This window comes from Patiria miniata, unplaced genomic scaffold (assembly GCF_015706575.1).
Source record: "Patiria miniata isolate m_02_andy unplaced genomic scaffold, ASM1570657v1 HiC_scaffold_7, whole genome shotgun sequence".
In the NCBI taxonomy this organism is placed as follows: Eukaryota; Metazoa; Echinodermata; class Asteroidea; order Valvatida; family Asterinidae; genus Patiria; species Patiria miniata.
The window spans coordinates 35,405,111-35,419,717 of NW_024037074.1; the positions used below are offsets into that span (position 1 = coordinate 35,405,111).

Sequence of the window (14,607 nt, forward strand, 5' to 3'; positions counted from 1 at the left end):
AATCTGAATTTGGACTACAAATTTCAATATATTGAGGCTCTTAAAGAAAATTTCGCATAATGCATTCAGACAACAAAAACTGTATAACACTTTGACTTTGCACTAATAAAAATCCCTCACGAGACAAACCAAAGTCCGACGACGGTAATTTTTTTTTATAGTCGAGGAACTAGACCATCGGCTCAATGACAACCCCACATTTAACCCTACAGTCAGGCGCCGTTTGTTTGCTACCTTTTGTTAATGGTTGAAGGGAAGTAATCTGGTGACCTATCGGGGCGGTATCTGAAAAGATAACTGATTACAGCAATCGCCCTAATTGTTCGGTTACCGGGCAAAGTATCATACGATCAAACGCCTTGAAACAACAAAGAATTTGAAGAAAAAAAAATAGTCCCAAAAATCAATGGACAAATTAACTATAGACTTGTTTGTGATTGTGTAAAATTTATGTGAGGGTCGTGAAAAAGGTGGTTGTGATCGATAGTGACGATTTAAAAAAAAATTAAGGGCACTGAGTAGTGTAAATTACTGGTCACGGGATTTTGAACAACTCTCATCGACCTTATGACCTTTTCGTTGAAATATATCTCAAATACAACCATGGACAAAACCAATCACTTCTGGGCAGAGCTTAAAAAGGAGATACGACCACAAATCAATGGGGACGATTGGGCTTTTTTGTTTGTTAAAATTTTCATTTTTTTCCCTTCAAATTTGAGAACGTTAACAATATGGCATGATTTTACTAAGAAACTTCCTAGTTCAAATTTACATTCTCATTGTAAAGAGGTCAAGAGAGGATGACTATGTTTCCCCCCAAAAAATGTTTTCGACTAGCTTAGAAGACTCTGTTTGGGACAGAATCCGTAATGTTTGTCTGATTGCTTATTTTTTATGATCCTTCCCTTTATCAGCCCAGCAGCTGATATAGGGGTGAGGGGGAGTTTACGGGGGATTCAACCCCCGTTCAGCCGATGAGAGTATACTATTGTTATGATACTAGTAAAATAGGGCCAAAATACTAAATGGAATACTTAAATTCCTAAATTTATTCTTAGACCGTCCCTTCGGCACGCCTTCGCTCACCCCCCCCCTTATATCACCCCCCCCCCCACCCACCCCACCGTTTCCTGAGAGTTAGATCCGCCCCTGTATCCCGTTGACTCTTCACCACTTCAAAATAAAACCAGAGAATGGACATACAAAATGAGCCACACAAATTCCGGTAATCTACTTGGGTCATTCTAGAAATTTGGGGTCCCCTTTTCTTTGGCTGCCCAGCATGTTACATCTGACATCTTTGATTTTATAATTCTGATGTACTCATTAACACAGTCATTAACAAGAGTTATTATCGACAACAAACTAACTAACCAACAACCAAAAATTCGTTTGAAGTCATTCTTAATCATTACATAGTGCCAAGGTAACAGGGAAAGGAGCCACATTCAAGAAGCTACATGGATGTATAAGTATCCCGTTAAAAAAATTCTTCAAAGAGTGTGTTGATTCAGCTAAGGCCTACAGAGAAACACAACATTATAATTTTGCTCTTTTATCTGATAATATCAGTTAATATGGTTAATATTGGACAGATCGCTAAACAGAGTGCGGTTTCACCTCAAGCCTGTCCGTTTATTTACGATGGACGTCATTTCGTAGTCGGGAAAGCATTTTCTGTGCACAAAAATACGGTCCTCGTATATGATTTTCTCATCATGGAAAAAACACGACAGATTTCTGCTGGGATAGTGCTCATTTTGGTGCTAAATGGTGAGTTTAGTCTGTCTACATGTATAATGTAAGGTCCCTTATGAGTGTAATGTTCACAAGAAAGCTGCCCGATTATGACGGCATAGGCCGTATAGCAACTGGTGCACGAACGCTGTACATGTTGACATTAATCCAGTATCAAACTCGGTGAACTGTTCTACAGCCTACCGTTTTAAATCCCCATGTTTACAACAGTACGCACTTTCAAACTTCATGTCAGCAGTTTGTATACTATAAACTATTACGTTTGTAATTTTTTGATATTAGGTTAACCAACTGCCTTTTCTTGACACAATAACTGGAATGGCTACCGGGGTTTTAAAAAATGTATGACTGTATCGATTTATTTTGAATGAATGACAAGAAGAAGGGCTGCAGAATTATGTCCCTGTTTTTTCTGTTACTGTACATTTTTTCTAACAAAGGAATCTTAAGTCGATACGGATACTTCAAAATGAATTTGCTACGCTGTTATCTATGTATACTGATGGTATTGGCAGATTTTTGTTCGGGGGGGGGGAGAGGAAACCGCTTATTCAACTTTGAAATGTGTAAAACCCTGCAAAGTTTAAATATGGAACGGTTCTGCTCGAAACGAACGCATAGCCAAATAAATATAATTTAATTGAAACAAATTTAGTTGAACTCAATACGGAAGCTCATTACTTTGCAAAAGTTCACATAAACAAAAACTTTCTTCACAGTGTTCACGTTTTATTCATCCGTATCTCTGTATTAAAGAAGGGAGGAACTACACACATTGTCTTTGACAATGCCTTTTGACATAAAACGTAGTGAACTTATTCTATATTTTTTTGTTGACGACCGCATGCTTTAATTGCCAACCACTGGTTGGCTACATCAAACTGTGATGTAGCCAAAATAGGGGTCAAAAGGCAGTGCTGTACGTGTTTATTGATGAGAACAGGAAATTCGAAAAGGATCACTTCTACTGATTTGAAAGGAAGAAAATAATGTCAAGGTTAAATTTAAAACTGCCTCTGTACACCATTGCTTGTAGATTAAAATGAAAACGCCTTCGGCTTTTAGGAGATATGTTAGGCCCCTGCCTTTTCCTATACGGCTTTTCCTATGAAGCCACCATTTTGAAAGCCCCCATACGTTTCCACTGTTAAAGTCCCCCAACTTTTAAAGTTACTCACCCAATTACATCTTGGTATACCTCTCACATGTGGTTCTTAGCTGCCGTGGCAGCCAATGAGATGTCTCGACTGTTCGAGGACATGCTTCCCTATTACTGCGAGGACTCGGAAGAGGCATCCTGTAGAGAAGCCCTGAGAGACCCGGGCACCCTGCTCACCAATGTGCTGCGGAGGCAGGCCGGGCTGGAAGCCCTTAAAAGTAGCGGTAAGACGATTGGATGGAGAAGAAGGAATGAAGCCATATCCACATGATTTTAATCTGCTAAAGATGTATAATTATGGCCTTTCTGGGTTTTTTTTTAGGGCAACTTGAAGTTGCATTATAGTCCCGGGTGAGATTTGACCCAGGAACTTGGACCTATATTAGACCAACAGAGCTCCTTCCAGAGTCAAATTAACACTTTTGCCGAGGTTGTTATGGCCAAAATGACCCCGAAAATGATCCAACGTAGTGTCATTTTAACAGGAAAAGAGTCAATGTCATACTGAATACTATCAGGTCGTATAATTCTGGGTCGCTATCTGACCCGGGATTTTACCGGACCCATTCTAAACAGCGCCCTGTGACCGTAATATATCACAAAGGCTAATGACGGGGACAGGGAGTCGAGTACACCCCTGCACGAGGCTGGCAAGGGCGGATCCAGAACACAATTTTGGGGGGGGGCCAAAAAAAATTTTGGTCCCCAAAAAAGTGGGTCAAAAAAATTACGGCGTGGGGTTCGGGGCCCGCTTAAGGGCCCCGAAAAAAATTTTGGATTCTAGATGCTCTGTGGTGCGATCTGAGGCAATTTCTGACCACTTTAACCACTGTTTTTTTGAGGAAAAGATGGTGGTGTACTCATTGCCTGCCTTTATTGCGATGTCACATAAAAAAAAAAAAAATTGGTTTCGTTTTGGGGGGGGGGGGCCATGGCCCCCTTTGGCCCCCCCCCCTGGATCCGCCCTTGGAGGCTGGTACCTCTTATACACCCCATCCCCCGCACAGAATAATTGAACCAGTTATAATAGACTCTCGTGTTTATCTTTATACAAAAATAATGTACAATCTACAAAATCGATAGAACGGAAGTTTAGGTCATCAATGTTTTATGTTATTTTGGTCACGAATGTTCAATGTGTTCAAACAGTATATTAAATAATCCCATTTAGAGAACAACTTAAAATCCAACATCGCAAAGTTGTGGATATACGGCCTTTACGATGAGCTCCTATTCCGCGAATTCCCGTAAAATATCTTCGGGTTTTTGTCATCACTCTTCAACTTGCACGGTCAAGACGCACTCTTGTTTTGCACAATAGTCGAATCTGCTCGCATATCATAGAATCTTGCTGTGCAAGAGGATATTCCACACACTATGCACTCTGTATGGAAATGAAAAAAAGAGATATGTTATTAAAAATATGACCAAATCCTGCAGTAAAATCAGGACCCCGAAAAGTGCCCCCACAAAGTGGACCCCATTATAGGAACACCCACTGGATTTCAAGAAGAAAGATATAGGCTACTTGATACATTGTATCATTTTTTGTTGATATCTTTGCTTTTTTGATTCGTTGAATTTATGGATACGTATGTATATAGTTAGAGTCACTTTGACGCTTTGGGTTGTCGCTGCTCCTCCATTTCCCCTATTAATCCGATTGACAGCCATTTGTTTATTGATTATTTATAAACTTGAAAAGTTCACTGGTCGAGTGGTAAGGCGTCTGTAAACTGGTATATAATCAGGAGGTCGTGGTGGGTTCAAGTCCCACACGGAGAGTTTATGAATTTGTTCTCGCAATCACTCGGGGCAACACTGAGTATACAGTGTTCATAAAAAAATTAAATACGTCGGTGAAGGGCAAAACTCAATATTGGATTGATTTACATCACCTCAACGCAAATTCAGTCTTATAAATAAAACTCTGAATGGTAAGAAAATATATATATATATAAGGGGCTGTTAAGAAAAGAGTATGAACAATTTGTATTGCCACGTTGTTTTTAACAATGCAGAATCAATCCTGCAGCAGAGTTTGCAGGAAGGTCTCTCTCTGGTGGAAGTTGAGTGCAATTTCGACTTTGCCTCTTTTCCGATACCCGTGCCATTTCTCTGCGATTGGACCACTGAGAGCAATGATGACATAAACTGGGAACCGGGAAGCGTCGCTCTCAACGTTGTCACAAAGGAACCGGGACCCTTCAGCCTAACTGGTAATTATCTTTGGTTGGACATAATTTTATCCCAAAGAAAGAGTCTGTAATTATTATGTCAATTCACCTGTCAATCATCACAATTGAACTATTATGTGACCCAACCCAATAAGACGTCAGAACATCTTTTGGGCAATGGGCCTTTGATATACAGATCTCGCTCAATGCCTGTCAATGGGAAACAGTCAAAATTGAAACCAATCTGCATGATTATATTTCAATATCAATACGAGTAATTTATCAAAACCAAGCACAGAGTACTTCTCTTTTTACTGTGCGTGAAAACTAAGTGGAATTAACAGTGTCCTTAAGAGTCGTGTCGTGGGATGTTCCAGTCACATTCAGGGTGGCCCGAAAAAAAATTATCCAAAAATTGTAAATTTGATATAATGTAAAACAGTCAGCACTATTTCGGGTTGGTTTAACAGCTTTCCATGGCGAAATTTTGCGAAATTATGCTTATTATCTATTTGGTAACCACAAATCAGCTTCTAGAACTAGTCACAAGCCACGTACATAGGAAAACATTTGAATTGGCATGTAACCTTTGCACAATTTCATTTAGCTGTGCTTACCGTTAGCGAAAAATCCCTGTTTTTGGCTTCTTCACATTCCGGAACTAAGGATTCTGTGCTTACAGGGTTAGCGCAGAATTGTTCTACTCTTGCGCTGAATGGTGATCGTAAGCGCGGGATTCCATGGTTACCAGAGCCCTGAAATTCGACCCTGTTTCTAACCAATCGGCTCATTAACTTCTGAATGACATTGGCCTCCAGTCAAAGTAAATGTTCTATTTTATGTAATTATTATGGTGTATTTGGCTTAACGCAGTGTACGCCATCTCAAGACTTAACAGCGAGACGTCAACAGCCACTGCAGGCATGCTGACTCCCATGATCAATTGTAGTACCGATGGTAACGTATATGGAGCACTTCAGTTCGAATACAACCTCCGCGGCACAGAAGACGGTAAGACTATAGAAACCAGAGTTGAGTCGAGTCAAGTCATTTTAAAAGAAGTGATTCGAGTCGAGTCGAGTCATTTAAAGAAATGACTCGAGTCGTGTGGAGTCATTTTAAAGAAATGACTCGAGTCGAGTCATTAGGTCAAGAAGGTCGAGTCGAGTTGAGCCAATTCGAGTCACGAATATTTAAACACCGTTACAAACAAAGATAAGAGAGAAAGCCATTTGTGTCACTAACGGTTACATGTATTAAACAAGAAGAGAAACTTTGATCTAGGCTTTCTGGTTGAGTTCCGGGTCTACATAGGCGTATAGCCAGGGGGAGGGGTATCCCCCCCCCCAATATTTTGTAAAGACTGCATGCCCTTTTCCATTCAAATGAACCCCTTCGTGCGGTGGTCGAGTGGTGGGACAATTGCACTAATAAGCGGAAAATCGTGGGTTCGCCTCACCTACTAGAACTTTGTGAATCTCGGACAACAATAACAGCAATGAAGAGCGAAAACCAAATAATGATTATAATCTATGGCAAACGACACCTGTGACCGGACGTGCAGTAATCTCATTTCCCCCCATTTTTTCATCTTGTAGATAACAAGCTGAAAGTGAAATATGTAGGGAAAGATGGCGTCCGCATTACCATCTGGTCATCAGAGGACGACTTCAAAAGCAATTCATGGGAGACCGCTAATGTATATGAGTTCTACCCGTCTGGTCCATTCCAGGTTTGTTAAACTCTTGAAAAAAAAGTACAGTATCAAAAGAGAGCGGTTCACAAGATCGCGGGTAAAACATGGAGAATTTGTACTGTGAGAACCTTTAAGGGATACTATAGCCTGGTTCTGCCGACTGTCGGCCAAGACTTGCGCTGCCTACGGTTTACCTAAGATATTAAAATGCACTGCTAATTTAAGAACCCATTCCTCTTCTTTCGCTCTAACTTTTGTCCTCATTTTGGTACGAGAGTTTGACGACAATGGACGGCGTGCTACCTAGAAAAGACCCAATGCTTACCTGGCTAAAACAAGTAACCGATACTTTCCAGTTGCTTCCAGTGATTGTTGATCCCTTGCCTCGGATCGGGAAGGTGGGGGGGGGGGGTGGGGGAGGTCGTGGCGGTCACTACGACCCTCTGATGGTCTTGTGCAACAACAGCAGCAGCAGAAGCAGCAGCAGGTAGCGGCAGGTAGCAGCAGCGGCTGCAGCAACAGCAGCAGCAACAGCAGTAGATGTAGTAGTAATACATGTAGTAGTATTTTGACGATGAAACCACTTCTTGTTGTCAAAAATAATTATCAGCGATTGGTTTGCTTCCAACAGTTGGCGTTTGAAAGTACACTGTCCCCTGGTTCAGAGACGAAACCCTACGCTGCCGTGGACAACGTTGGGCTGCAAGTTGGAGGTAGGTTTAATTTGGTGTTTAATTTGGTGATCATGTTCTGTAAAGAACGCTATATACAGAAGTAAAACTGATATAAATTATCAAATTTCCCGGATTAGGAGAAGAAAACAAGTGAACTTTTTGAAGAGCACGGGTATACATCTTTGGCAAAATTTGTGTTGTCAAGTGCAATCCAAGGTGACTCATTTCTCAATGGCCAGTTTAACCAAGATACACCAAAAAGCACACATACACACGCACATACCTACTGTGGACATTCTTTTGTTTTCGTGTAGTTAAGAAAAACCGGCCAAAAAAAACTCATTTTATTCACACTGTGAAAACTCTTTCAACCCAAATTTCTTATAATGGTTTCCCAGGCTCGAGTGTTTCTCTTCATTTTGAGAGGGGGAATCCTTGTGTGGACGCGGGCAAGTCCACACAACGTCACTGCTACCTGATTTATGAGGACATCTTTTGTTCGGAAGTCCACACAGTGAATGTAATGCTTGTACACAAAACAATAACGGCGCTGCCTTTGTCTGCTGTACAATCTTTGAAAACAATCTCGCTTTGCTCACCTGTCGTTCACCTGTTTTCTTTTAGTTCTTCCCTCTATCTTTGACTGCGAGGGAGGCACCCCACATTCTGTCACCTGCGGTCTTATCGACCTGGAGGGAAGATGGCAACGCTGGTCTGGCTCAGAAGCATTGGACAAGGGCAGGGGACCAACTACTGACCACACGCTGGGCACCAGTTCTGGTACTGTATAGTTTATTATACTTCAATTACCCTTCACTTTTCGGTATTCTCCGTGTGGCACTTTTGAATTTACGCAAGCCAAAAAGCGCCCTTCTGTTATGGTCGCCATTTCTAAAAAGGCTGATTGTGTACATCCTTAGACTTTCGTCAATTTTGTTACTTTTGAATTGTGCGTGTCGATGTAAACTTCATTGTTGTTTTTTTGTTTTTTTTAATTAAAGATAATTGTAAAAGTCACTATGAAAGAGTGATTTCTTTTTCATTGGATCGCTTTGTTTGTAGAATGCTTGTAACGTTTCCTGGATTTTCTCTAAGTGGTTAACAATTAAGGGTAATGAACAAAACCCATAGAGTGCGGGCGGTTTGGGCGGTATGAGTAACAAGCAGAGCGCTTTGAGGCGATACAGGGACTAATGCATGGGTTTAACTGGACTACATAATAATTGATATTGTAGGTCACTTTACGATCAATGTGAAACCTAGTCTATTCACTCCCGGCACCACGGCGCGAATGCAGACACCGGAGTTTCATCGATGGACTAACGAGACGACGTGCACCTTCCGGTTCTACTATCACGCCAAGACGTCTGGGGACATGGAGGTCACCGTCAGTGCCGACTACGGGACAGAAGTGTTTCCCGTCGCCTTAAATTATTCAGAAACCTGGGAGGAACATGATATCGACCTGACGAAAGTTTCTGGGAAGTATCGGGTGAGTTTTGAGCAGGGATTTTCACACTTGCATAATATCAGGGCTGTAATTCGAGTCTATCACAAATGCGATCTGATGTATTAAATCACAAGCCCTTTCACAAATCCAGTCACAAATAACTGGTGATGAACAATGACAACGGAATGCGTTGTCACAACTCATTTGAATAGCTGGCGACTTGACTTGAGACTACTTGTGATGGACTTGTGATGACTTGTGATTGACTACAACACTGTTAGATATCAAAACATTATGGTGAACCAACCAAAAATGAGTCACAAGTCACCAGAGCGAATTTTGATTGATATAGGCACTGAAAATACATTTTGTATAATGGAAATCATAAGATCCATGTTGACTTTCATAATTACCAGCATCATTTCAAAATATATTATACAACAAAATAAGCGTGGAGTATTTTCTTGTTACTACGCAAATTATGACGAAGACGAAACTTTCCGTACTTGAAGTAAGTTTTAGACATAACTTTACCATATACCCTTTTTACAAACGCAAAATACCGAGGCAGTTGGTACGAGTTGTCTTTCGAGCGCTCTCGTTGAATAATTTAGGTGTGACGACTTAATAGGGGCGTGGTCAAGGCACTACTTCTGCAGTACTTGTCAATGCTTGTCACTGCACTGATGAACAAGTGTCGGTTTGATACAGAATCACCAATAAATACTGAAGGATTTTAGCAGTCATCAAATCCTTCTTAAATTATTCAAATATGAATATGTTGTAATTTTTGTTCTCAAGATAATTGGGTCTTTTTAAACAAACACAGAACAAATTTGATTCCGCCCGGGGACCTTTCGCGTGTAAAGGTCGATCGTGATTACCACGGAATCTGATGCTGGTCGACGGTTTCATTGATTGTGCTTTTTAGTCTCAAAAAAGGAGAAGATTAATTTTTTTAAACAAACAAACAAACTCAAAAATTATTCCGCCCGGGTTCGAACCGGGGACCGTTCGCGTGTGAGGCGAACGTGATAACCGCTACACTACGGAATCTGAAGTCGATGGATGGTTTTATTGATTGTGCGTTCTGTTCTCAATAAGATATTTTTTTTGAACATATATATTTGCAGCATCTTACAAGGACAGCACAACAACATATTCTTACAGATTGTATTGGTTGTGTATAGGTTACAATTCAAGTTTCCACTTCCACTGGCAACGGTAATCACATTGCAATAGATGATGTCCAGTTTCTGGAGGAAGACTGTCGAGGTGAGATTTGTGATCTAGTTTTTTTCTAGAGAATGGTTGCTTGGTGCGTCCTAAATGTATTTTTATCTTTATTCATTCCGATGCAAGTTTCTCCCTCCCACTGCTTTCTGACAGACCTTTAGGGCCTATGATTCGGGTGGATGTATAGGCCTACTTAAGATTTAAATGGCACAATTATAGGCCTTTCTTTTGTTTGTAAACATATTGGCGCCATTTTGTATGGGCTGCCGTAAGCGCATAAATTGAAGCCCTGGTTGGCAACATAATTATTTTTCCAAAAAAGTCCTCATAACGCCATCAACACATAGTAAAAAGGCATATGTGGGAATTATTTTGTAGCTTTGTTGAAAATGTTGTATTTTCAAGTATCAAATAATATTTTGGTGATCTGTAATAACTCTTTTTTATTTTTGCAGTGTTGGACCTTCCATAGTTTTGCAGGCCGTGGTTGGCAAAAATGCAGTTTGCCAACCAAGTGCAGAAAGGTCTATAGACCGTTATCGTGTTGCGGCCATTTGGAACTTCCCATTCAAATCAACGTAACCAAAGCGAGGCTGGAAGGAAAAATAGTCTGGTTCCTTTTTGCACGAAAAATATATCATTTAGTACTGTTATTGGATACAGGAAACATAACTACAATGGTGGCAGCATGATAAAGGTCTATAGGAGCAAATAAATATGTATTCTCCTGTCAAGTTATAATAACCATTTGTTAGCCTTCTTCCGATTCCAAGGCTCTTTGATGTGCTTTTCTTTTCCTCCACGATCTCACAGGTAGACTGTTTTGTTCGAGCTTCCCATGCCTAAACAATGGTGCCTGCTGGCAGACCTTAGAAACTGACTATGGGTGCAACTGTACGAAGGAATATGAGGGTTCTGATTGCGGCATTAGTGAGTACTATACAGCGCATCATCCCCACACAAACCCAAGGCAAAATAAAACGACAAAGACACCCCCCCCCAAAAAAGCAAACAAACAACAAAAAAGTAACAAAAATACATTCACATGAGATGCTAATAAGTGACTAGTTTATTGCTATTATGCTAATAAGCGAATGCCAGGAAAGTCACTATCATGTTCATTTGACAAAAGCAAAGTGGAGCTCAAGACAAGACTATTAATTCCTGGCTGGGATATTCCAATTTAATACTGTGTTTTGTCTTTAAGAAATATTATATCATGCTTTATATCGCCATTAGAGATTTTATTAACAGGTGTCTTTTTTTTTTTTTTATTTGCGAAATTATAGAAAGCTGTGATATATCCGTGATGAACCTTAGGGTGTTCATTCGACGTTTCAACCAGTTATTTGGTGATCATCTTCAGATATGTGCTGGACTCAGAAGTGGATGCTGATTGAGTATGAGCATCTAACTCTACTTTGGAACTTTCCTGATAAGACGCGTACAATCAAAGCGTCCTGATCGAAACGTCGATTGCGCACCCTTAGGTTAATCGCACACGTTACTTCTAAATACTCTCTTGTCTTTCCATGATTTTCCTTATTAAGCAGATAACTTAAACATTTGAAGCTTGCAAACGTCTTATCAATTTACTACCTTTTACACTGCCATCTGATTTCAGATGTGGATGAGTGCAGTCGTGATCCAACGCTGTGCGCGAGTGATTCCAATCGCATCTGCAAAGATGCATCGCCTGGCTACCAATGCGTCTGCAAACCTGGAACTATAGAATACAAGGGCAAGTGCATTGCAGGTACGGTACAATCTACATTCCTGGCCAAATCTCGCTGGGCCCCTAACCCCCCCCCCCGGCCCCCGTTTAATGTTGTCTCTCATTGCGCGGTGCGTGCTCCATCAGCTGGAGAGAACAACATTGACTGGGGGAGCGGGGGAGTGGGTGACCACGGCAGGCTCAGGAAGTGTCCTAAGCATTTTGGCCGGGATTGTAGGCTTCATTTCAGACACGTCGACTTTTGCCAACGAAAACTCACTCGGCACGAATGGCTCATCTACCGTGGCTTAGGGGATCAAACTGTAACACACCAGGCTTGCATTAAGACTAAGTCAAGCACAAAAGTCGGCGAAAATTTCACTTGTACAACAATTATATACTTCTAAGAAGTCATTAAGAAGCATCATCGGGAATATCTAAAATCATAGCGAGTTATTAGTTCAAAGACAGAATTACATCCCAACGTGGAATTGATTTTATGTCTTCGTGAGCCAAAGAATGTTCCAAGCAATTTCAAGTGCGTTTTTACACATATTATCAAGATTACACCTGTCTGCCAATTGTATCAATATTACTTTGCCCTATTGCAGCTTGTACAGACACGATGTGCACCCGCAAAAACGAAGTATGTCTTCAGAATGACAATGCATTCTCATGTCAGTGTCAGTACGGCTATGTCGAGTCTAATGGCGAGTGCATCAGAGGCAAGTAAAAACAATTAGGCCCCAGGGCTAACAAAACTGTTAAAAAGGTAAACCTCCAAGTGCATGTATTGTATTTAAATGTTTTTGATATATATATTTTATTCACATTTTGTTGTTTTGTAGAATTTTACAATTGTGAGACATTATTTAAAAAAAAAAGAAGAAAAAAAGAGTTGGCCCGTGTTAACAGTGATACGTTTCAACTCTTGAATGTATCAATCTGTTGGCATAGCACAAAATCTAAGTTAATCACATAATGAAATGTTTCCTCCAAACGGACAAAAGAAGACTTCGGCAATCGCATAATGTGTAGCACCCTCACGCCCTCCAAATTTGGATTTCTACAAGCCCAATACATGTAATTCGACATGCGGCAGTATATCAAAAGATATTAAGGCGATGTGATACATCAGGTACAAACATTTCGGTTTAAAAAACGGGTCAGGGGCCAGGTCGCAGGTTTTTGTTTGCTAGATAAATTGTCTGATCTGCTGGTATATACTGCTCGAGTTGAAGTTAATTAGTCAATCACAGGTCAGCCAGACTCACGTCCAGTGACAAGCTGGCAAAGGCATTCTTACTTAATAAGATTCCCGTGATTGACTTGGATTTCACCTGTGAATTTGAACTATGATTGACATGTGATTTCACTTGTGATTTTTACTTGGATTTCAATTATGATTTTAACTCACGATTGACTTGTGATCACTTTCGATGTAACCTATGATAATGATTGACTTGTGATTTCACTTGTGATTGATTTGTGATTTCACTTGTGATTTGACTTATAATTGGCTTGCGATTTCACTTATGATTGCCTTGAGATTGACTTGGATTACACTTTTGATTTTGATTATGAATGACAGGTGGTTTCACTTCTGATCTGACTTTATTGGCCCGTAATGAACTTTATTTGAACTCGTGTTAATTTCCATCTTGGCCTATCACTCAGTCTCTCATTTGATTCACACTGCAGACAAGTCCGAGGTGGAATCCGGTATTGTCCCGTACACATTCAATGTTCTCCTGGGTACCTACCTGGGCGGCAGTCTGGTAGCCGTTGTGGTGGCCGCGCTGGTCGTCCTCTGCTACTTCTCCTGCTGCGACGAGAAAGATGACGACTGGAAACAAGAGGCGGTAGAGGCCAACCATTACAACGACGCGGACGTAGCGGGCGGGTCGGGCCTGAACGCCAACGGTACGGGACAGAGATCGCCCGCCGCTAACGGGGGCGTGGAGCTGAAGAATCGTGGTCCGGAGAAAATGTAAAACAGCAACTTCCGCAGGGCAACTTATTAAAAGTTCTTCCCACATTTGGCAGGGTTTTTATAGTTGCCTCCCCGTCTCCTGTGATACCCAGTCACACATGTGCCGATGTAAAACTACTGCAATGGGTTTGAATTTCATTAACCCGATTGAGATACGGGAGGGCGCTATTTGGAGGGGATAAATTTCGGTAAATCATATTACACCGCTTCGATTAATGTTTGAATAAGCCACGAAACATTAGATTGAATTACCAAAGCCATATGAGGTTGAATGTTCACTGGGTTAACATATATAGTTATGCAGTCACAACTGAATGTTATCGTTTTCATAACTTCAGATACATTTAGTTCATCATACTTGTGTATCTGCACATCTAAAAGTTTTAGACCATTAGGCCAAAAAAAAAGTCTCCGGTTTCTGGTATGCGCGCGCGTCGCCGTAGCCATGCGCGTCGGCGAAATGAAAAAGGTTTTTTTTTCAATGAAAGATGATGTCTCAAAACCGCCAAACTCACTGGTTTGACTGGAATCCTGCTGCTGCACAATTTTAACGTGTTTTTAGATTGGGTTATGGTCGAGAATAAGCTTTATGTGGCCTCTCTGGACTCCCATATATTTCCACTAAGTTTAGTCGGGCACCATTTGCAGTCATCAGCCGACATTTGAAGCAAAAAAATCAGGTAAAAAAAAAAAAAAGGCGCGTCGCCGCACCACTTTTTGGGCAAGCTCCATACCAGAAACCGGAGA

At 40.9% G+C, this 14,607-nt stretch overlaps 1 protein-coding gene and 1 non-coding gene across 2 annotated transcripts; one reads left to right on the forward strand and one right to left on the reverse strand.

Annotated features, from left to right (window-relative positions):
- Positions 1-1,606: 1,606 nt before the first annotated feature.
- On the forward strand, positions 1,607-14,298 carry LOC119718776 (MAM and LDL-receptor class A domain-containing protein 2-like). Its single transcript, XM_038188192.1, has 13 exons — positions 1,607-1,776; positions 2,980-3,144; positions 4,942-5,139; positions 5,971-6,108; positions 6,696-6,829; positions 7,425-7,506; positions 8,092-8,247; positions 8,703-8,959; positions 10,108-10,192; positions 10,967-11,083; positions 11,778-11,909; positions 12,479-12,592; positions 13,569-14,298. Exons 1-13 carry the CDS (start codon positions 1,722-1,724, stop codon positions 13,859-13,861), a joined length of 1,926 nt encoding a protein of 641 aa, XP_038044120.1. The 5' UTR covers positions 1,607-1,721; the 3' UTR covers positions 13,862-14,298.
- Trnav-cac lies at positions 9,901-9,973 on the reverse strand. The gene has a single exon. It is a non-coding gene; the product is annotated as a tRNA-Val (tRNA).
- Positions 14,299-14,607: the final 309 nt, after the last annotated feature.

Bases quoted from the DNA above. Each gene is read 5' to 3' on its own strand.
- LOC119718776 (XM_038188192.1), top strand. From the start codon at position 1,722: ATGGAAAAAACACGACAGATTTCTGCTGGGATAGTGCTCATTTTGGTG. The intron at 3,145-4,941 runs GTAAGACGATTG...TTAACAATGCAG, and splicing joins GGAAGCCCTTAAAAGTAGCG to AATCAATCCTGCAGCAGAGT. The intron at 5,140-5,970 runs GTAATTATCTTT...GGCTTAACGCAG, and splicing joins GGGACCCTTCAGCCTAACTG to TGTACGCCATCTCAAGACTT.